General features: G+C 39.6%; 2 protein-coding genes across 3 annotated transcripts; one reads left to right on the top strand and one right to left on the bottom strand.

Annotated features, from left to right (window-relative positions):
* The first annotated feature begins 408 nt into the window (after positions 1–408).
* LOC120416016 (uncharacterized) lies at positions 409–2,822 on the top strand. The gene is made up of 6 exons (XM_039577673.2): positions 409–715; positions 834–936; positions 987–1,220; positions 1,279–1,528; positions 1,586–2,056; positions 2,117–2,822. The coding sequence occupies exons 1-6, from the start codon at positions 564–566 to the stop codon at positions 2,716–2,718; spliced, it is 1,812 nt and encodes a 603-aa protein (XP_039433607.1). The 5' UTR covers positions 409–563; the 3' UTR covers positions 2,719–2,822.
* A 5,806-nt stretch (positions 2,823–8,628) lies between these two features.
* Positions 8,629–21,675, bottom strand: LOC120415979 (prolyl endopeptidase). 2 transcript variants are annotated; one of them, XM_039577633.2, is made up of 8 exons: positions 21,416–21,671; positions 15,243–15,609; positions 14,773–15,186; positions 14,554–14,713; positions 13,975–14,487; positions 9,669–9,805; positions 9,384–9,596; positions 8,629–9,308 (listed from the first exon to the last, which is right to left on the bottom strand). In XM_039577633.2, exons 1-8 carry the CDS (start codon positions 21,504–21,506, stop codon positions 8,912–8,914), a joined length of 2,292 nt encoding a protein of 763 aa, XP_039433567.1. In that variant the 5' UTR covers positions 21,507–21,671; the 3' UTR covers positions 8,629–8,911. The 2 variants fall into 2 exon arrangements, with proteins under 2 accessions (XP_039433567.1, XP_039433566.1); XM_039577632.2 differs by having other exon boundaries at positions 13,975–14,713; positions 21,416–21,675.
* Positions 21,676–23,107: the final 1,432 nt, after the last annotated feature.

The raw sequence follows: 23,107 nt of genomic DNA, 5'->3' as shown, positions 1-23,107 counted from the left end.
ATCACAACTTGAATCAATAATATCGGTTTGTTATTTTTCTGTATAATTATACTCATACAAAAAACCAAAACAAATCCAGACTCGAAACAAAGCTTTTTCTCCTTAAACTCCGTCACACACGTTCGTTCTGGTTTGGCTCATGCATTTGATAACAGCACAGCGTCATACCGATGCGTCGTTCGATTACTCATTACCTTTCGGGTAGCATTTGTCCGGGCGCAATACCTAAGCATCACTCTGTTATCAGCACCTGACTCTTTGTACAATTGTATCGAAACGCCAGCCCTCGGTATTGCATTGCACTTGTGTGATGGTATCGTTTGTTGATATTAGCACACACACACTTTACTGTTCTACAACAGAGGTGCAGATAAGGTGTAACACTACCCCTCTGGCAAATTCTGTGACCAGTGGAAAAGTGTCCCATTCAGAAATTGGCACTCGCCAATGATACATCGCTTAGAAGTTTTGAAATTTAGGGTAGAAATGTGACTTGAGTTTGAAATCTGTTACACCAACTCTGTGCGCTGTGCCATATTATAAGCGAATTAGTTACACGCGAAATGTATCTAAAGTCATTAGTAGTTAGTTTAGTATTAAGTGCGTTTGCAGTAATCGACTCTGCTGCGGCTGACCACGATGGAGCTGTGGCTAAGGTTTGCCCCAAACTGTGCACATGTGATATAGTCGAAGGACTAAAACGTGCAGATTGCAGGTAAATTAACAGAAAACTATCAATTTATATTTCACAATCCTAAAAATTCAGCTCTGTGGAATTGCTACCAAAGCTCTTATCAGGTTTAGAAAATGATAAAAACAATACTCACTTTCAGCCATGAGAACCTTATCAACCCATACACGGACGTTCCGACCGGTGTGGAAATACTTGACTTGAGTATAAACAAGATATCAGCTATTGAAGACGATGATTTCAAGGTAAGAGTTCGGAGAAATTCCAATTGTGCCTTTCTAATGATTGCTTGCAGGACTACACCAACCTGGTGAAGCTGTTTCTCTCCGAGAACTCAATCCAATCAATTTCGCTTAACGCATTCTCTACGATGAAAAACCTGGAGATTCTGGACCTGTCGCACAATCGACTGCAGCGACTACACGAAAATATGTTCGAGTACAATGAAAAGCTCGTAGATCTCAACCTATCGAATAATAACTTCATGACTCTGTATAATCAACCTCTGCTGATCAGTTCATCCATCATGGTAAGGAGTACCAAACTACGATTTTGATTCAAATCTCTAGCCAGAGTTCTACTTGTAGCACCTCGATCTCAGCGATTGCAAAATTCCCCAACTCTACGAACGAACGTTTGCCGGGCTGCCCGCGTTACGTACGCTAGAACTCGCCAACAACGTAATGATCACGTTGGCGAAAGATCCGCTGAGTCAGCTGAAGAACCTGCGCGTGCTGAACCTGCACGACAACCAGTGGAAGTGCGACAGCGAATCCGTACGAGCAACCGTCAACTGGCTGCGAAAGCGAGTTTCCTCCCTCCAAATTGAGCAGTGCTGTAAGAATCTCTGACTCTTTTGAAGATGAATATCTCACAAAAATCTCCATATTCCAGTTCTATCCCCCTTCAAGTCCAAGTCCATGTTCGAGAAAATGGAACTCGATCCTCGCCAACAGGTGCCGCGCCAGGAGGTCTCCATCGATCAGGTTTGGGGTGGTAGCTCGACGACCGAAAAGTACTGGAACTCGCTCCAGGACAAGACCTGCTCGTACAACGATGCCCAGCGCGATCCGGAACGCAAGCAAACTTGCGAGGACTTTATCGAGTGCCAGAAACGGTTCAGCGAACTCTACCACGCGTTCCTGGCCAAGGTTGACCAGCAAGGACAGGCGAACAAGTTCAATCACCAGCTGGCCGTAACTCTGCTGACCTGTGGTGTTTTCATCGGTGTCCTGTTCGGTTCGTTCTTCACGTATTCCCTACTGTATCTGGCCAGAAAGTGTCGCAAATCCGGCGATGAGCGACGTCCTTCAGCTACCATGCGCCAGATGAGACGTGAGTTTCGCGAGCGAAACAACTTTGAACGTGGGTTCAACGAAAATCCGCCCAAAACCAACACCACTCTAACGCAAAACATTGTTCCAGATTCCCGCCTAAACGAGTCCCCACCCCCGGACCAACTCAGCCGAAGAACCACCACCAACCTCACCCCCCAAGAACTGTCCCAAATCTACCGCAACCACGAGCACACCCGCCAATTCCTCGTCGATCTCTTCTCCAAGCGTCAACCCCGCTACGTCCGCAACAACTCCCAGCTCGCGAATCTCCAAAACCGCTATCTCCCGCCAACACCCACCCGAAACGAACCGGGCTCACCCGTAGCCCGCACCAGCTCCAGCTTCATCTGGCAGTCCGCGCCGAACCGCGACAACCGAACCAACGAAGAACTCGAGCGAATGCTCACAGCAGCCGCCGGAAGCCACCAGTCGTCCAACCTGTCCGTCTGGAACAACTACTACGGCATCGATGAAGCGCAGGCAGCGCGGTCCGCGTCCGAACCAGCCGCCCTGTACGAGGTGGTGCCCATCGGAACGTCCACGACGCCGCCCCCCGTGCTGCAGCGGAGCATTTCGATGAGGCGCGAAACGCCACCGCCCCCCTACGTGGACTGTGCCAGGTCCATCGGGGCGGGTTCGACGACGGCGGAAACGGTGGATGGCGTGGCGGCTCCAGGGAGCGAGTCCTAGCGCGAGAGTGGGGTTCGTCGCTGGCGGTTAGGAGTGAAGCCGTATGGGGTTTAACATTTGTTATGTATTTTAAATTATTCTGGCATAAATTATTATTCAATACACCCAAACTTTTACCTTAAAAATGTGCTTTTTTGATTGTATTATAAAAAAAACGGGAACCATGGTGTAAGGGTAAGCGTGGTTGCATCTCCGCCAGTCGGCTTGGCTCCGGTCTAACCTAGAGGGTTAGGTCGTAGGCTTAGTCCAGGTGTAGGAGTCGTCTCCCTGGGTCCTGCCGCGGTGGAGTCGCTGGTAGGCAGTTGGACTCACAATCCAAATGTCGTCAGTTCGAATCCCGGGGTGGATAGAAGCTTAGGTTGCCTCAACAATCAAGCCTTCGGACACATAGTTTCGAGTAGGAATCTCGCAATCGAGAATGCCAAGGCAATGCTGTAGAGCAGGGGTAGAGGGTGACGAGCGGGAATTCCCGGGAAAAAAATCCCGGGAAATTGGCAATTTTTGGGCCTCTCGATTCCCGGGAAATTTGGTCGAGACTCCCGGGAAATTTTATACTTACAAATATCGACCCAAAATTAAAAATTTAATCAGAAAAACATTTGAAAAATTCAAAATTGTTTAGAATATTCGATGTTCAATGTTCGATTCTCAAATTTGAATAAACCAATGCGTCTCTAATCTTCTTATTCTAAAAGTGTAAATTTAAACCTTTAAAAAAATTCAATAACTATAACTGAGAGTAACCAAAAAATGTAGACCCCAAAATTTACCTTGAAAGCAGTAACACACCAGGAATGAAATATTTATTATTTTTAAGAAGGAAACCCTTTTCAAGATAAGTTTGATTTCCATATCCTCTATCAAGCATAGAAAAACTCATAATCTTGTTTTTTTAATTCTCGCTGTATCGAGGTAGAGGGAGAGGGGGTAATATGCAACCCCGGGGCAAAATGCTCCCCCTCCTTTTCTCGGTATTTGGAAGAATTTTCCGGGGAAAAATCATAGAAATTGGAAGCTTAACATTGCTAAACCATGCTGAAAAAATTTGAGCATCGTAGTATAAAAACAGCTTAAGTTATTTGCAAAACTTTAAAATGTTGTGTTTTTATCTAATTTTCATTGAACTTTCATTATGATTTTTGGACAGTATAACAAGCATTTATTGTTATTGTAAGTGTTGAGGTATATAGTTTTTGCCATAATCTTTACTATTCTGTAGATAGATGAGTCCAAAAACATAAAAAATGCAATTTTAATTATATTTTCTGCAAAAAGCGTGGTCGGGGCAAAATGCACCGCTGTGAAGCTCCTTTGTAAAAACAGCGGTGTCATCTAGTGGTGACTAGTGAAAACTGCTTTTACCCGGTGCATTTTGCCCCATGTTGTGGTGCATTTTACCCCGTTGTTGTAGTGCATTTTGCCCCAATGTTGCGGTGCATAATGCCCCGCATGGTTGTTTGAAATGAATCAAAAATGTTTTTAAAAATTTGATATTTTTGAACAATTTTGAGGTTTTTTAAGACTTTTTTCACATGGATGACGAAGAATAATAGTTGTTTTAGAACATCGAACAAAATTCTTCCACAGTAATGCTGTAATGGTTGAGCAATCACAGTTTTCCCTTAGGGGGTGCATATTACCCCCTCTCCCCCTAATTTCCTTTTTTGATGTCAATAAGTAATTTTGTATTTTGCATATTAAATTATATTTATGTTGGGAATAAAAATCAGGCGTAATTTGTGAAGTTAATGTCCGCTTACATTTACATTTACGTGAACATTTACAGTTGATCTTAAGAAGGAAAAAATCAACTTAAAGTTTTTACTTTGTGTCGTTATTTATCATATTGCAAAAATGCCATATTGCATAAATGGAAAATTATATATTAGTTATATTTTTACTTTCAAAAAATCTAATAATAAGATTGTCCAACTTTTGAAAAATCACTCAGTGCGAATGAAGATTCGTAAACATTTTAAACTGCAATTTCGAGTCCCAAAAAGGCTCAAGAAACGATTTTGTATTTGTACAGTATGGCCCATAAAAAATGCGACATTGTTATTAGGTGTAAATCGGGACTATTTTTACTATTTATGATGTATGTAGCATGTGTACATGTTGAATAGGTTCAAAACAAACAATCAATGCATTTAAAACTATTCCCTTAGCATACAATAAGTTATAGCTCATTGAAAATTATAAATTTGCCAATTTGCTCTACGCCCAGGCCATATAAAGAAAAACATACTTTTTTTCATGTTGGTCGATCTGGATAGCCTATTATGGTATTTTTATGGACTAAAAAGTATACAGCCTTCAAGGTTACTGTTTTTGAGAGTTGTAAGAGTTAGTTCCACCGAATTTTACGCATTCTATTTACCAGTTATAGTAAAATAGTGAACTTTTCAAAAATATCCCGATTCTGAAAATGATGCATTTTTGGGATTTTTTGGAGCCTGCAATGTTTCAACGCAAAAAATAAATGCTACTAATGATTGTAATTGATACTAACAGATTCTCTGATGTGACTTTTAACAATATAAAGCCGCTGGGTACGCTTTTGAGCCATTGACAACGGTTTTAAGTTATTGATTTATTTCGACAGAATCACACAAAATAATAACCAAAATGGCATTTTTCACACAAATTACCAATTTTAACAAAATTAAAAAAACTTCTTGATTGGGCGTATTTTAGAAGGACTTCTAATGATGCTTTCGGCACATAGTTGGATATTTTAAACTGTTTCGTTTTTGAAATAAAAATTATTTAATTAGGGTAAATATTGTTCCAAAAATACATTCATAATTGTAGACCGCCTGTACACAGTTTTGGTGAACTGCAAAAAACTATCATGACGATATCTTCAAAACATACTAAACTAACACCATTATACATAAAAAATCTGATTGTTAAATAAATTTAAGAATGGCACCACTTTTTCTGTGAAAAAATGCACATGTCGCATTTTTTTATGGGCCATACTGTAGATTGAGGTAAAAAATTTAAATGAAGAAAAAGTTCCTTAAAACAATGGTTACATAAATTTACATTTCAGATTAGTATGAATTAATTGTTTCTGAATTCATTAAAAGAAACGTTTTTTACTTTTCTTTTTAAGTTATTGACACTATTGGCTAGTTAAAAAAATCCCGGGTCCCGGGAATTCCCGGGAAATAGCAAAACTCAACTCTCGATTCCCGGGAAATTGAAAATCTCGAGAGTCGTCACCCTCTAAGCAGGGGTGACCAAAGTAAGGCCCGCGGGCCAAACGTGGCCCGCGAGGTGTTTTTGGGCCCGCGAGCCCATTTTGAAAGATCATGTAAAATGGCCCTTTGACCCATCTGTAAAGTAATTTTATAATTTTTGAAAATTGAGGTTAAGTTCTAGTTTTTTTGTGAAACTTTAAATTTTTGGTATCGTCATCAGAGGTGAAATTATAACTGGGGAAGAGATTGAGTCATAAAAATTTCAGAATTTTGGTTTGACCCAATCTCACTCCCCGAACCCAATTTTCTCCCTGATGACGGTAATGTAAAAGTCGACACAAATAATTTTTGTGGAAAAATCTATCTAATTGAAAGTTTAAACGTGATTGAAAATTGTAATTTCGTCAAAATTTTCATCAAACATTTCTGAAAATGTGTAATAAATCGTTCAACTGGATTAGAGTAGACAACTTTTCAAATAGCATTCAATACTTATTAACATTTGATTGAGGCAGACCAAAATTTATTAAATTTTATTGAAATTAGATTTGCAATCATCATAGTTTCACTTTAGGCCGTTGCAAATACTTTTTTTGTTAATGGGACCCCCTTCAAAATCGGCTCGAAAAATCAGGGAACAAAACATATCTAAAAAAAACTGCAAAATTTCAATGGAACTAGACGTGCAATCGACTGAAAACTATTTAAATTGCATTTCCTTGTGTTGGTTATAATTTTTAAGTATGATTGAACCAGTTGAAAAATATTTTGAATTTCTGTTAAATTTCAATGTATAGTTGCTGTTCTGCAATAAAACCCCTTCAAAACTAGGTTTTTTTTAACATTCGATTGAAAATCAAATGCACTGGTGTGACATGATTTTAAATCACTTTTTTTATGGAAATGTTGATTTCGCGGCTATTTCAATTTTTCATTTAAAAAATCTGTTTGAAGATTGTCTTGTTTGGTTCTCTAATATTTATATGACGCAATTAAAAAAAAAATCTGATTTTTCTTCAGTTTTATAAAATTTAAAAATGTCATTTTTTTGCTTCAAATAATTTTTTTTTTACATATGGCCCGAAAGCTCATGTTAGCTTCAAATTTGACCCGCTATTCAAAAACTTTGAGCACCCTTGCTGTATCACTGAAAAAAACCAACATAGCAAAATCAAATGCTTTTTCACGTGAGTTGCTTCAAAAACCAACACAATAAATTCACATGCTTTTCCTATGACCTACGTGTGTTTCGCATGTCAATTTGATGTGAAAATCATTTGAAGTCAGTTGATTGCATGCGTAAACACCTTCACGTTTGTTTCGAATGGTTTTCACATTAGTTTCATGAGAAAAGCACTTAGATTTGCCCCATTCGACTTATCCGTTGGTTTCTAAGTGAAAATCACGTTAGTTCTAAATGTTTACGCGTGTGGTGAAAAAATCTCCATATGTAAGATGGCCACGGACGAAGATGGTTAATTTTTTCTTGACGGATTGAAAAAGGTCTGCGGTTTGTTTAAAATTTGTTTAAAAATAAGCCCTGGGTAGTGCAAAAAGCAACTAAGAAGTGAGTACAAACAAAAATGGATCAGTAGAAGATAAAATTTTATAAAGAACATGTTTCGCCTATTTTTTACAGAAATTTTGTTGAAATAATTTTTCTTTTTTACCCAAATGTATTCAATTCAATGCAAAAATGTAAAACAGTTTGAAGTTAATAAATGAAACGAAAAATACAACAAAGATGAAGAGCATTTAGCCATACCACTTAGAATATAAATGAAATGTAATTATTATAAGAAAGTTCAATAAAGACAAAAATTAAATTAAATTATTGAAAAATATTTGCATCGGTCTTATACCAAACAAAACAATAATTTTAAGAATCTCTCGATGTAAGCTGAACAAAAAAAAACAATTTATTTAATGCCATTCCACTGATGTGTCGAAGACGAAGCCCAGTGGTAACGCTTCCGCCTCGCAAGCGGTAGATCGGGGTTCAAATCCCGGCTCGGACCAACACAACTGGTGATCTTTTCCCTTCTGGAATCGATTGCTTAGTAAAGGGAAGGTAGTCTATCGTCACAAACTGGACCTTATCAAAGACACCTTAGGAAGACAACCTATGGAATGTTAACATTAGTCAACATTTTAACATTAGGTTGATTAATAGACTGTCACTGAATCCGCTTTGTAAATGCCAGCCCCGATACTCTTCATGGGTGTGTTCCCTTCAGGAACAGGGAAAGATTTACTTACTTACTGATGTGTCGCCAAAACTTCTTTGAATATTTAAATGTCTCAAAAGGGCATTTTATGCTCAAAAAGATAAAAATAAATAAATTTTAGGTCAGGCGCTCAAAAAAATATTTCCAAGCAATTATGCCTTCCCAAGCATGCAAGTATGATTCCCGACATTTTCAAAATAGGATGTATGTGACCATATCTCGGGTGAGTTTTCAAAAAGCCGTAAGAGCCACCGTGAATTTTTAGTTTGGGGCACTTGAAAGACGTGTAGATGAACAATCTTAAGCATTTTTGAAATTGTTTTTTCGTAAGTATAGTTCGAAAACTGATGCAAAAGAGGCTTTGTTTACCATTGGATCTTACGTCTTTTTGAAAACTAATTACTAATCCGAGATATCCGAGGCTTGTGCAAATTCGGTAAGGATTTCTTCATATAGAAAAAAAACGCATTAAATATATATGTCGCAATTATCCAGAAATGTGTTTTATTCATCAATATTTTTACGCAGTATAAAATCTACAATTCACCTGAAGTTTGTTTGTTGCTCTCGATTCGATTCATTTCTCCTCTCTAATCTGTTCAATCCGATACTGTGTAATGACTACATCGACTAAATATGTAATTACAAACCATACGCTAATGCTACCAATAATAAAAACGTGAAAACAAAAAAGAAGATGGCCATACAAAAGCTAACAAGGTCGATTGAGGTGCTGCCGCCGTCGTCGCCACCGCCCTAGAACGTCAACTTCAGCTTCAGCGTCTTGTAGATGAAGGTCAGAATGTCGGTCGATTCCTCGATCTTCTTCGCCGTCGGTTTGCCCATTCCGTGGCCGGCCTTGCTGTACACGCGCAGCAGCAGCGGGTTCTTCTGGTACTTGGAGTCACGCACGGCATGGTGTAACGCCGCCATAAACTTGAGCGAGTGCAGCGGACTGACGCGATCGTCGTGATCCGCCGTCAGAACCAGCGTCGCCGGGTACTGCTCCCGCTCGGAGCTGGGCGTGTGCACGTTGTGCAGGGGCGAGTACCGCAGCAGGTTCTCAAAGTGTTCCTTCTCGGTGATGTCACCGTAGTCCGACACCCAGGCGCGTCCGATCGTAAACTTGTGGAAGCGCAGCATGTCCATCACGCTGTGGAAGAGGGAAAGGTGGACATCACTCTCTCAGTCAACGAAGGCCGTTGCTAATTGAGGGGGGGGAACCTACCCGACGTGGGCCACGGCCGCTCCGAACAGATCCGGCCGCTGGTTGATGCATGCTCCCACCAGCAGACCCCCGTTCGAACCGCCCTGGATGACGATCTGATCGTGGCTGGTGTAGCCACTCTCGACCAAATACTGCGCCGCGTACTGGAAGTCGTCAAACACGTTCTGCTTCTTCAGCAGCCGTCCAGCGTTGTGCCACCGTTCGCCGTACTCGCTGGGAAGTTATTGAGAGGATAACGCTTAGGACATTGTACATGTGAGTAGCTAAAGACAAATTACGACTTACCCACCACCGCGGATGTTCGGGTAGGCCAAAATACCATCAAACGAGTCGATAAATACCAGTCCGGTAATACTGAAGGATGGCTGGATGCAGATGTTGAATCCTCCGTAGCCGTACAAAAGGCACGGTTTTTTCTCTTGCTAAAAAAACATTCAAAATCACGCAATTTTGAAATGCAAGCCTTGATTAAAAAAAAACTTGAAAAAGTTGCTTTCGAAAAGGTTGAGAAATCTCACAAATGCATCATTTTTTAACATTGAAAATCTGACCATTAATTGCTGAGCAGGGTGACCACTAAAATCCCATTTTCAAATTCCCGACTTTTTGAGAACCAGAAAATAACAGGCAATTCGTACGTAAATAATGATTAAAAAAATTTTTTTAAAAAAAGGTAATATCAAGCAAAACTATCATTTTAATTAAATTTTCTAAATCCTAATATGACAATCAAAGTCAAAAATAGAAACTGAACATTACGCTCCTTTCAAAAACTACTTCAAAAAAGGATTATTATTTTGATCTAGAGTAAAAACATGAACAACCAGTCTTCTAATCTAATTGAACACAAGCACAGCCAGTCCGAAGGAATCATCCTGGAAGAACTTGTGGTTAGATTACGCGCCAAGTCCTTTTTAGACTGATATTACTTCAGCAGGGAAACGTTAGCAGGGAAAATTTTAGTTCTCGTATTGGCCACCAGATGGCGTCATTGAAATCCACTTTCCCTGCTCACATCACATCGTCAGCAGGGAAAAAATTGTGAAGACAGCAGGGAAAGTGAAATTTCCCTTCTAACGTAAACAGGATTTTTTTTAGCTATAATTTATATCGTAAATGCAATCTTTTCAACAATATATTTGCATTGATGTATTTAAATTATTATTTTTTACGTATTTCACTGCTTCAAATCTGAACCAATATTTTCCCTGATAACGTAACAGTTACTGAGCCAGAAGAAAATTTTAAAGTCATGGTCATGGATCACAAAAATATGCGTTTTTAAACCATAATAATAATTTAAGTTAAAATTTACAATCAAACTTTTATACAAAGGTACTCAAATATGTTGGTGTAAAATAATTTCAAATCATTCCAGTTCTTCAAGTGTTCAGCAGCGAATTCTATCATTGGGGCGTGGCTTATATTGTGATGAGCATTTTCCTTGCTAACTTCACAGTTACCAAGCTTTTTTTTATACAAGCTAAGCTGCCGTTCTACGCATAATTGTCCCATGTCAGTTTTGGACGAATTTGACTTTATGACATTTTTAAGTTTAGTTTGATGTGTACTTTATGAAAAACACATAAAATCTGGTACTTTGTTCGCTAACTCATTAAAAACAACATCAAGTCTGTTTGTCCCATCGTGAAACTTCTACGCATAATTGTCCCACCAAGTTTTTTTCTAACACGGAATCATCAGTTTTACTAAGCATTATGTCTTGTTTACCAGTTGTATAGCAAGATAATCACAAATAAGGGTGATAAATTGCTAACTGGGGCAATTAGGGACACATAGGGCGAATAGGAACCCACGGGACAATTATGCGTAGAAACACAGAAATCGATCGAAAAATTTCAATCGCGTTTTTCTCAGTTCCACTTTTTTGAACATGGGACAATTATGCGTAGAACGGCAGTAAGGTGCATGTAAAACTATTTAAAAATAAATGAGTAGGTATCTATTTAATTTTACACTACCACATTTTACTACCTTTTCATAAAAGTACGATTGGAATGTAAACTCAAATAAATATTTTGTTTGAAATAGCAATATCATAGATCTAGGGTTTTTTCTCAAAATTTATTTTCCCTAAAAGAGCACTCAGCTGGCAAAATCTAAACGTAGAAATATGTACCCTCCCTGCAAAGGCTTATAAATTGATCTCAGTTGAAAGGTTCTCCAAATCTCTGAATTGCAAATGTCATCCTGGAACAGAACTGCTAAATTCTAATAAAATCACAAATTGAGTTGAATTGAAATAACATGATTAGTTAACTCTTAAAGATTTCTTTACCATTAATCGCTTGGTATTAGAACTTTATTTTAAAACAATTTAAATTTCTTTTTTTTTTTTTCGAAATTTATATTTTTTCAGATAAATGTCCCAGAATCTATTTTTTAAGTGAAGTCCCAGACAAATCAAAAATGTTTTCCCTGCTAACGTAATATTTTACTGAGTGTTACTTCAGCAGGGAAAACGTAGGCCATGTATTATAATAGCTGTGTGGCAAAGCTTCCACCTCGTTTGCGGTAGTTTGAGAGTTCAATTGCAGTTGATATTTTTTCCCGACATTATATGAACACCTTAGGGAAACCGACCTATAGTAGTTTAACATCAACATGAACCATTCTAACATTAGTTAAGTAATAACATTGCCACTGAATCCGCATTGTAAATATCGGATTGATACTCTCGAAAGCTGTTCCTCTCATGAGCCAGGAAAAACTTTTTCAGTTTTTGTAATTTCAGGAAAATATTATTTTGTAAGCAATATATCTTATTGCAAAAAACATGAAAGCCACAAAAATCTATCATGTCCCAATATGTTTTGAAAACATAATAAAAAATAGGCAGATTTTTTCCCAGCTGACTTCTCTTTCTTCACTGCTAACAACGTTGTGGGGGCGTGGCCTACGCTTTCCCTGCTGAAGTAATATTTGGCCCAGTAAACTGTTACGTTAGCAGGGAAAACATTTTTGATTTGTTTGGGACTTCAGCTTAAAAAAAACCAATTCTGGAACGCGTGAACAGGGTGGTTTTGTAAGTGATTTCAGTTAAAAGAATCAATTATGAGACACAAACTGGACTCTCGAAAAATAATCATGAATTTTTAAATAATTCAGATGGATGTCGCTAGGAGTTTTGGCCAAATGTTCCGTAGTTTTTGTAAAATTGGTCTAAAAAAAACGTTCCAATGTCAAGCGATTAATAGTAGAGAAATATTTTTAAGGAACTCTCTAAGATTTTGCCTACTATTTACGAAACGATTAACTTAAATTATTATTTTGGTTTGAAAACGCCTATTTTTGTGATCCATGACCAAGACTTTAAAATTTACTTCTGGCTCAGTAACTGTTACGTTAGAAGGGAAACAATTAATTTAAATACATCAAAACAAATATATTGTTGAAAAGATTGCATTTACGGTACAAATCATAGTTTAAAAAATCCTGTTTGATGTGAGCAGGGAAAGTGGATTTCAAAGACGTCATCTGGTGGCCAATACGAGAACTAAAATTTTCCCAGCTAACGTTTCCCTGCTGAAGTAATATCAGTTGTTTTTCCATAAATTTTAGTTTTATTTCTTTAACTCTTTAATTTTTAATTCCATTTCACCATCACTATTTTGCTTACATTTTAGATTACACAAAATTAGACTACTTTGGATCATTTTTAAATCATAGTTCAGTTTAATCTTGAGAAAATAAAAAATTAGATAACGAATACTAAAGTGAAATTTTGAAAAAAATTCTAGCCTTACATTCTTTAGAATTTTAGAATAAGAATTTAAAAATTTAAGAAATCAACAATTCCAAAAGATCAAAATTTCAAAATTTTTAAAATTTAGAATCTTTATGCTTTAGAATTTTAGATTTTTTTCAATTTTCAAATGTTCGAATTTTTAACTTTTGATTTTTTAAATCATTAAATTTTTCTGACAAAATGTATGATTTTCTCTATGGTCCCTATATGCTAAGCAAACGACCAATTTTAGAACAAATCTCTGAGGATGGTGGGGCAACTGCCTCATATTATCCCACCCTGTGAGCGCTAGTAATTTGTAATTTTCAGCTGAACGGAAATCCAAATCAAATCCAAATTATTTGATTTTTAAAGCTAAACATATTGCAAACAAGCTACGCGCTTTTCATCGTGACCCTTTTCTTAAGCATTTTTATATGGAGTTCTGCGTTCCTTCCGGACTGACCAATATAAAAAATTAAATATTGCAAAGTTTGGCCTGGAAGACATACAAATACATCATCAAGGGCGAATTTTCAAAAAGAAATGAATTGTTGTAGTAATATTTTTAAGATCATCGAAATTCCCTGACCCAGCTTAAAATTCCCTGATTTTCCCTGACTTTTCCAGGTCAAATAAAATTCCCTGACAATTCCAGGTTTTCCCTGACTTTTCCAGAAATCGACACCATGTTATTCTTGTCCAACACGGGTGCTACTCCTAACGATGGAAGTAGGCCAGCTTCAGCAAATTAGAGTCTCAGTCTTAATATTCATTGGTTTGTAATCAGATCAGGAGGTAATGATTAACAGAAGTAGTTGGGGGCGTTTGCTATCAACTCACCTTATCCGACTTCTTCTGCACGATAAACATCGGCACCCGCTCGCCGTCCTTGCTCTTGTAAAACACCTGCTCCACCTTGTACAGACTGTCGTCAAAGTCCTCGATCTTGACCTGGCGGAAGATCTTCGCCTCGGCACCCTCACCGGCAGCGAAATCGTAGTGGTAGATTACGCCGGGCGTCAGGAACGACACAAAGTGGTAGAAGATCTCCGAGTACTTCTTCTTGCCGCTGAAGCCCACCACGTTGCCGATCGCCAGCGGGAACTTGGACAGGAAGCGACCATCCTGGAGGCTGTGCACCTGCAGCACCGACTTGACGTCGTCGATGTACCCGAGCACGATTTTGTCCCCGTTGACGCAGCTGGACCAGTCGAGGACGTTCTTGGGGTCTTCCGCGATGAGGGTGGTCCACTTGTCGAGCGCCGGCTCGTCAAAGTCAATGTTGACCACGCGGTAGTTGGGCGCGCCCTTGTTGGTGCGGAACGAGAAGATGCTGCCCTCGTTGGTAATGTACTGGAAGGGAGCGTTAGAGGTGTGACTTTGTTGGTTGATTTGTGGTGTCTGGGGGCATTGACTTACATCGTAGTCGCTGTCGAACTCGGTGACAATCTTGGTAAAGTCCAGCTTGCCGGTGATGCCTCCCGCCTTTTCCAGGTTGCTAAAGTACAGCAGCATGTCCTTGCAGCCCTTCATGATGAACAGCATGAGGTACTTGCCGCAGTCGGAGACCTCCGGCATCCTGCAAATACATTTAACTCAACACCACGAACAGCAAACAATGACCCCATCCAAACTCACAATCTCCACGAGGGCTCCTCGGGGAACTCCGCAATCAGCACGTCCTTGTCCTGGGGCTCCCCAATACGATGGTAATACAGCTTCTGGTTCTCGTTCGCGGCCGTTTCCGACCCGTCCGCCTTGCCCTCCACCACGGGATAGCGCGCGTAGAAGAAGCCCTTGTTGTCCTTGGTCCAGGACGCCGTCACGAACTTGGTGTGCTCGATCGTCTCGGGGAAGTCCTCGCCCGTGTTCACGTCGCGCACCTTCAGCTTCGTCCAGTCCGACCCGCTCTGGCTCAGCCCGTACGCGAACAGGTTGCCGTCGTCGGAAAAGCGCGACCCAACGAGCGCGATCGTTCCGTCCTTGGACAGCGCGTTCGGATCGAGGAACACCTTCGGCTCGTCGTCCAGCGAGTTTTGCACGTACAGAACGCTGAATAACAGAAAGCAACATAAGCAAATACAATAAGACCCCCGCACACAACTCACTCCTGGTTCTGCAGCCCCGTGTTCATGAAGAAAAAGTACCGGCTGGCGTGCTTGAACGGGCACGAGTACTTGGGGTAGTTCCAGCGCTTGGTCAGCTTCGCGTTCAGCTTCTTCCACTCGTCGCAGCTCTCCAGGAACGGTTGCGCGATCTTGTTCTGCTGTTCGACGTACGCCTGCGTTTCCTCCGCGTCCGGATCCTCGAGCCAGCGGTACGGATCGGCGATCTGCTGGCCGTGGATTTCATCAACGACCGAGTCGTCGCGGCGTGCCACCGGGTATTGGAAGGCGGTGGTGCCTGCTTCTTGCGCTTCCGGCATCGCTAGGCGGCTGTACTTGGAGGGGCGTGGGATGACGGTTCGAAGGTGCCCTGGAGAATTAATTTTCGATTAATGGGAGAGTCGAATAGGTATCTAACTACAGTCATCTATCATATTCAGAACAGTTTAGATATCTCAGACCAGCTTCAAATTTTAACGTGTTATTGAAGAAAATCTTTCGAATTTTTCAAAATGTTCAATGTTTATTATCGCAAAAAATTTTTTTTTTTTTTGCTCATATTTTTGTTTTCGTCAAATCTTACATTTTTTGAAAACTAATAATGCGTATCCAGGTTTTTAAGGGAAGATGGCGTTCGTAGCACCAACATTAGGAAAAAAAATGTGGCTGTCATGCCATGGCACACTTTTTTCGTAATGTTGGTACGTGCGTGATTTTGACATTTCGGGCGTTCACCATTCGATCGCCATTTTGCTTAAAAATCTGGATAACCTAGAAATTAAGTCCGTTTTGTGTATTTTTGAGCTACCGTGTAAAGATGTAAAGATGTAAACAAAAACCCCCCGTTCGCTCGCTAACGCTCACTTGAAAACAACAATTTGCTTGAAACTGCGCACCAATACCAACGTGCGCATCCACTTCCGCTCGCAACGAAACGTCAGTGTCAGTCTGCGGCTGATTGTGCTCAAGCAGGAAGCGTGTTTGACCGAGCTCCGCGCAGTTCTTCTTCACACCGCGTGGACGGTACAAAAGTCTCCTCGTTTCTCGAACCGCGGGAGCGGTTGAACAGTCCCGCTGAGGGTGGAGTTTGGCACGCGAAATTCCAATAAGTGACCATTAATCCGACACCAGCACCAAATTAATGCTGGGATCCCCGCTAGATTTCGCCACCGACGAATTCCCGACGTCCTGGTTGGTCAGAAGGGCCACGGAAAACGAATTCCGTTCCGGAAAAGAAAAGCTGGACAAGTAAGTGCGGAAGAATCCCAAAATCAGCACGGTTTTAACCTCAAAACCCCCTCAGATTCTGCCGTGGACGAAACGAGGCCGGCGGGAAGGGAAGGCGCACACCGATCCCGGTAGCAACCGCGGAACGCGACCATAAGAAGCAGTGGCTAATGATTTCCCTCCAACATCAAGCCACTGACGCGACGCCATCACAACGGTTGTGAAACGGGATTTTTTTAAATCAGTGTTAATTTGTGAAACTAAGCCGAAAAATACAATCGAAATGATTCGGCCTTTGACCAGCAAGGATAGGTGCTATATAAAGGTACGTATGAGGACAGCGGAATAAGCTGAATGTATGCTTTTTTAATTCTCCTGGAAACCTAGTGATGACGCAAACGGCCTCATCCTGAAGCAGGGATCGAAGATTGTGGCTTTGGACATGACATCAGACACCAAGCTGATGCAAGTTGGTTATGGCACCAGCGACGGCCGTTGTAGAGCTTATCTGCCACTGGCATACCTCCAACCAATCGCCCGTATGTGCGCTTTCGTACTGCCAACGATTCGGCCCTGTGTCAAAGTGCGCTGGCTGCAGTTTGCATTATCACAAGTTTCACCTCAAAGATAATTGTTCAACATGTGTACAAGTAAGTAATATTAATTATCTTTTTTGACAAAGGACTTTTTCTTAAATAAGTGTCATTCCGATTTTTTTCTAAAATGAAGCGTTCCCATCGTTAGCCAACCATCTAGGTACTTGAATCTTACGTCCCAAACAGAGATGATGTCTGAAACGCAACAGTTTTCTGTTGCGTGGAAGTACCGAACCATACAATTTGGGGCAATATGGGTATCCAAATTCGTGGTTTTTGACACTAGGCATGAAAATTGTCATTTTGACAGAAGATGATGGTTGACATTATGGTGTGACGTTTTTTCTATGAATTTTTTAAAAAGTGTTTTTGTTTAAACTGCCAAATGAACATTTAAAAAGATATTTAAAGCCTTTTTTGATTTCAGATTTAAAATTAGCTAAATAGTATTACTGCGGGCGTCAATAATTAGAGTTCACGCGCGGTGATACGACCGCAAGATAATGGTCGCATGACAGCCGCATGACAACCGCAGAACAAATTTTTGGCTTTTGTCAAAGGTTGCCTTGAGTTTTCAGCTGACTTTTTGAAAAATATTCAAAACAAACCAGGTTGACAGCCAAATCAACGCAGAATTTCAGTTCAACTTGCTGATTTTTACACTGCGGTAGCTAGGCGGCAATATTCTCCTGTCACTCACAGCGATGGAGAAACGTGATTTTATCTCGCAATAAGCAATACTAATGAGATTTTAACAAAGTCAATCATTTTTCAGTTGTAACAACTTTCAACTAAAAAAGTAAATTCTTTTTTATCTCTTAAAAAAACGAATAGTTGAGATTTTTTTGTCTATTTTCTTTTTTGATCATTTTTGATTCATTCTTTCGTTGCAGGCCACGAATAATATTCCAAAAGAGTGTATTTTATGAAAAATATTGATCTTTAAATTTGAAAGAAAAAAAATCACTACATTGTTGTTATTGTAACACTAAAAATAAGATCCATAATTTACGAGATATCATCAGTTAAAATTTATAGAAACCCAAATATACCAATTTTTATAGCCATTCGACCAATTCAAGCAAAACAATGTAAATGGGCCAATGTGGATTTGTGATTTTTTGACCATGTTTCTCTATAGCTCAAAAGTTGCGCATTTTTGCCCCCTAAAACATATTAAAAAATCTCGAAAATAAAAAAATACGTATTTTGGGAAATTGAGTTTTTGTAAGAAAAATGTTGATTGAAAAATCTGCAAAAAATTTTTCCACGTACCCATTTTTATCTCAATAGTCCTCAAGAATACCTACAACTTTGCCGAAGACACCAAATTGATCCCAAAAGTTACAGCTGTTTGAATATTTACGTACCTTTTCTGTATGGACAGAAGCCAAAATTGCATGGAGACTTGTATGGGTGAACCAATGACACAAAATAGCTTCTTTGGTCATAGGGAAGGCCCCCACAAAGTTTGAGCGAAATCAAAAAGTACAAAAAATAAAAATGGTCTTAATCGGCCGATTTTGTAGAGAGTTGCTCAGCTTTTAAATTTCTTGAATATTAAAAAAAAATTCGTTCACATTTTTTAAGAATGTTTTTAATGGTTTGTTGATACTTTCAAAAATCGATAAAATCGGTGCCCGTCATCACTGTAGTTATGAGATTTTCCTTACTAGAAGTCGGATTTTAAAATAAAAATTGAAAAAACTAAATTGCAAAATATGTTTAAAAGGTAAAAATGTATTTAAATTATAATATTGATTATTCAATTTTTCTAAATTATTTCCATTAAAATAATAAAGTGTGATCAGAAAACTTCCTTTGTCAAGCTTTTTATCGTTGAATGCTAATATTAACAATTTCTGTGTACTATCACCTATCTTATCAGCATTTTGCCATTCAACTACAACTTTTAAGAGATGTTATCAATTGAAATTGACTAATAAATAGTTTTTTTTTTTTGCAATTTGTTTTAACCCTCTACAACCCAACCCCGCCTTAAGACGGGCTTCGATTTAAAAAATCGCCAAAAATCCATTTTTCAACCAATTTTTGATCTTTAAAAAGCATTGGAAAGAAGAACTCTTAAATTTTAAGAAAATGTATGGGTTGGAAGTTTTACTTGTTTTATGTGACTTTGCCAATGTTTTTAAAAATGTAATTTTTTTAGAGGTCAACTTTAGCAGTGTTTTTTACTAACATTTCTTATATTTTAAGTAAAAAGAAGTATGCAGTAATTTTTCTAGTGCCCCAGACTATGCCCCTACGAATTTATTTACAATTTAAATGATAATGCTGCCATTTTATAGCAGAAAATGTGAAAAACATGCAAAAAATTGAAAAAGTTACTGTAAAAACATGAATAAATTAGATAGGCAAAATGTAATGATAGGAGGTGGTAGAGTAGGCCAAATACTACCAAAAACAAACATAAACTAAGCAAGATAAATGCAGATTAAATTACTAAAAACGAAACAACAAAAACATAAAACAAGAGAAGTAAAGTTTTTCGTAGAACAAAAGTTGCTTAAAATGACCTCCTAAACACGGGAAAAATAAAAAATTTCGAAAAAAAAATTTGGGCAGTAGAGGGTTAATTGTGAAAAACGGCAAATTGGATGGCAATAGGACCGAATCCAAAAAAACATGCCAAATATTCAAGAATATCTCCTAAATTTCCAGTTTTATTGCAGGCCAAGGATTGATACCTAAGAGCATGCAATGGCATTGACCTTGTTGCGTGCTCTTCGGTTGACGTCCACGTAAGGAACATCCTGGAAGGAGCGTAACTAACTACATCCGTAGTTCTGTTAGATCATCCGAATTATCTTGATCAGAACAGTATAGCTCTGGTTCCTTGCGAGTGTCCTATTTTCTTACCTCCACGTTGGCTTGGTTTTCATGATGACCTAGCTGGTGGCCTGTGGAAACGGATCGTAAACCTTTGACCACCGCGGGTCAGAGTCGAGACGGCTAAAAGAAAGGGGCGCGACAATGTGGGAAAGGGAAGTAATTTGTGATTGTAGACGGTATTGTTTTGATTCGCAGTATGTTGAGTCAACTGCTGTGGATGTACCTGAGCATCGCAGAACGGGGTTACTCTTCTCTTCATTCTCAGCTACCACCTATCTCCTATTTTTATTTTGCTCTCTTGATTCGTACTTCACCACTAATTCTTCTGTTTACCATTTGGTTTTGATTTTATTAACTCTTGATTCTCGTATCTCTCAATGCTTGTCACTCTTTTTTTTCCAAATAATGCTGCTTTAACAAACTGTGTGTTTTCTTTAAAATAAACCTTCCCCTAATGTACTAGTGATACCAAGTCTAATTATCATTTGCCTATTCTTTGTTGATTTACTTCTTTATTTATTCATTTGAATAATTTTTTATCTTGCCCATCATAACAATAATCTAAGCTTGTTTGTTATCTCTATTTATTAACTATTGCCTATTTCTACATCTACTACATCAAGCTTATTCTTTTTATTTTTTTTTAACACACAATTATGATTCTCTTACTATTGCTTCTTTATAAAGTATATTCTCCTTTACTGTCTATTGTTTTCTAACAAGTGAGGTTCGAGCCCTTACTCAATTTATGGAATGATTGAAGGAATAACACAAATACTACTATTGTACATTTGCTAAATTTTTATAAAATGCTTAGGTCCAGAAAATTGTAACAAAACACCGCGACAAAAGAAATAGCAACAGATAAACACGACTCAACACTAGGAAAGATTTCAGGAGAAAACAATACACAGTAAATAACAATTAGTTTTTGAATTCAAACTAAAAATAAAACAGGTTTTCGTTTAATGAAGTTAGGTTAGGCGCTTATACTTACATCAAACACTACGTAATGTACCACCCCCGGCCGAGTTAAAATGCGTAACCGGAAAAGAAGGTGTGCATGCCTGGCACGAACACTCAAAGCGTGTTCTAGCGTGCTGCTCGTACTGACTCAGAGCAAGGGTGAGATGTAGGTGTAAGGGCAGTGCGTGTTCGTCGGGAACCTTGTGCATAAGATCGGTCAAGGCCCGTTCTTACACTGAAAATTGCGAATTGCGAATTGCGAATTTCCAGTTTTATCAAATAATTGATTTGTTTTTACCACTTTGAAATGCCTAGAATTCTGCCCAACGGGACTCTCGACCTAGCGACCTAGTTTCGCCTCTCGCTCTTCGCGTATTGCTTCTCCGCCACGATCGAAAGTGTGTAATAAAATAAAGAACCCGTTGCCATAACCCACAGAGCTATTCGATCAAAACAAATCGATTGTCCCGGAATTTAGGTCCAATCAAGCCAAGAAAACTGCTGCCAAAATTCCGTACAAATTAAGTTACTCACTTTGCGGGGACGACTTGGGCGGTCGTTGGAGCAGGAGCGGTTCCCGGAGTGGAGCGGCGAGAAATTTGTGCAGCTGGCGGAGACTTTTCATGCAATTCACTGTGTCTGGGCCGGAACAATAAATTTCCCCTGTTTACCGGAATGACTTTCAACTATCTCGACAGATAAGCAAACGGGACGCCGGCGGTGACGTGCGGAACGCGACTCTGTGCCTTTCTTCAGCGATTTTTGCCCACAAATTTGTCGCGAAAATTTGTTCACGAGAAAATGAAACCATAGACTAAATATATATAGATACGCCACTCCCCTGTTGGGGCTGGCGACACTACCGCCACGCCAAAATTGCACCTGGTGGCAATTCACAGGTACTACTTTTCGATGTTTCCAAAGGGAAAATTATTTTTCCCCAGTTTCAGTTCAAGTGTTACGGTTGCATCGTAGCAACAGCTGCTTTTCAAACTTTGTTTATTTTCTGTCAACATTTCACCATCAAGTGGGACTTCAAATCGTTGGCTTTTTTCCCGTTGGCAAGAACCCGGTGCGGGCATCTCTGACCACCAAAAATCCTACGAACGGAGCCGATTCCTCCGAAGGTGCCATCCGTTCATCTTGGAGACGTGTTAGCAAGTGAGCAGAACAAAATTTAACAGAAAAATTGCTTATGTGAAAATTTATTTTTACAGGCCCTCTGGTTGCACTCTAAACCTGATTAAGAAGATCCTGCCAACCATTCCACCACAGCAAACGGAAACTGCGCAGCGTTCTAGAATCTGACCGTAACTGTCGGTGCTACTAGCGGACACAGCTCTCTCGTGTGAACAGAACTCAAGCAAAGCTTTTCCCGGGCCCGGTTCCACAAGAACCACGAGCGACAATCCACCGTTGCCGGAATAGCGGATGCGAGCGGAAACAAGTCTATTCTAAACACATGCTGGGCACCATGATGAAATGCCTCGATTTTTGTTACATTTGTTAAAACGTTGACCCAATAAAACGGATATCATACAACTACATGCTTATTAAATTTTATTTGTCTAGATCACTGATTCGCAAACTATTTTCGCCTAGGCCCCACCTTCCATACGTCAATGGTGGGGCCCACGGCCACTCCAGGAACTTGTCAGGCCCCACTACTGGCCCCAGTACCCACTTTGGGAAACACTGGTCTTAGATTTTGGAGCAGCTCCAGAACTTTTCCCAAAGCTGAAGATTCTTCTTGTGGTTCAATGTCTGCCGGGTAGTTTAGCATACGGAAGTGGCCTCTTTGAATCTGATGCACATGAACGGAGAAATCAGCGTTAGGTTTGTTTGTCTATTCTTGCGCTGCATTTTGGCAAGTTTTACATACAGTTCTTCACGTCTGAAAAAAAAAATGAGGCATCTACACATGGTAAAGGATTCTAAACAACCATATACAAAGAAGCATCTCTTTGAGGAGCGAACTGTAGCTCAGTTCGCTAACCTTCGTTGCCATCACTCGAGACTTTTTCACCTGGCCGGGGGAGTGGTGCAAATCCGCAGAGGTTTCGCCATAGAATGGGAACTGCCCATGTTCGGCTTGAAGAGAGTCATCTCCTCCCGTTTCCGGATCTATTATTATAATCAGATTCTTTACTGCTGCTGCCACTGCTACTTGCCCTGCTGCAGTACACACGGCCGATTTTTTACGTGTTTTGGAATTTAAAAAGGTAA

The sequence above is a fragment of the Culex pipiens genome, chromosome 2 (assembly GCF_016801865.2).
Source record: "Culex pipiens pallens isolate TS chromosome 2, TS_CPP_V2, whole genome shotgun sequence".
Taxonomy (NCBI): Eukaryota; Metazoa; Arthropoda; class Insecta; order Diptera; family Culicidae; genus Culex; species Culex pipiens.
The sequence above is the reverse complement of the archived record's forward strand: the minus strand, read 5'-3'. Positions and strand labels throughout refer to the sequence as shown.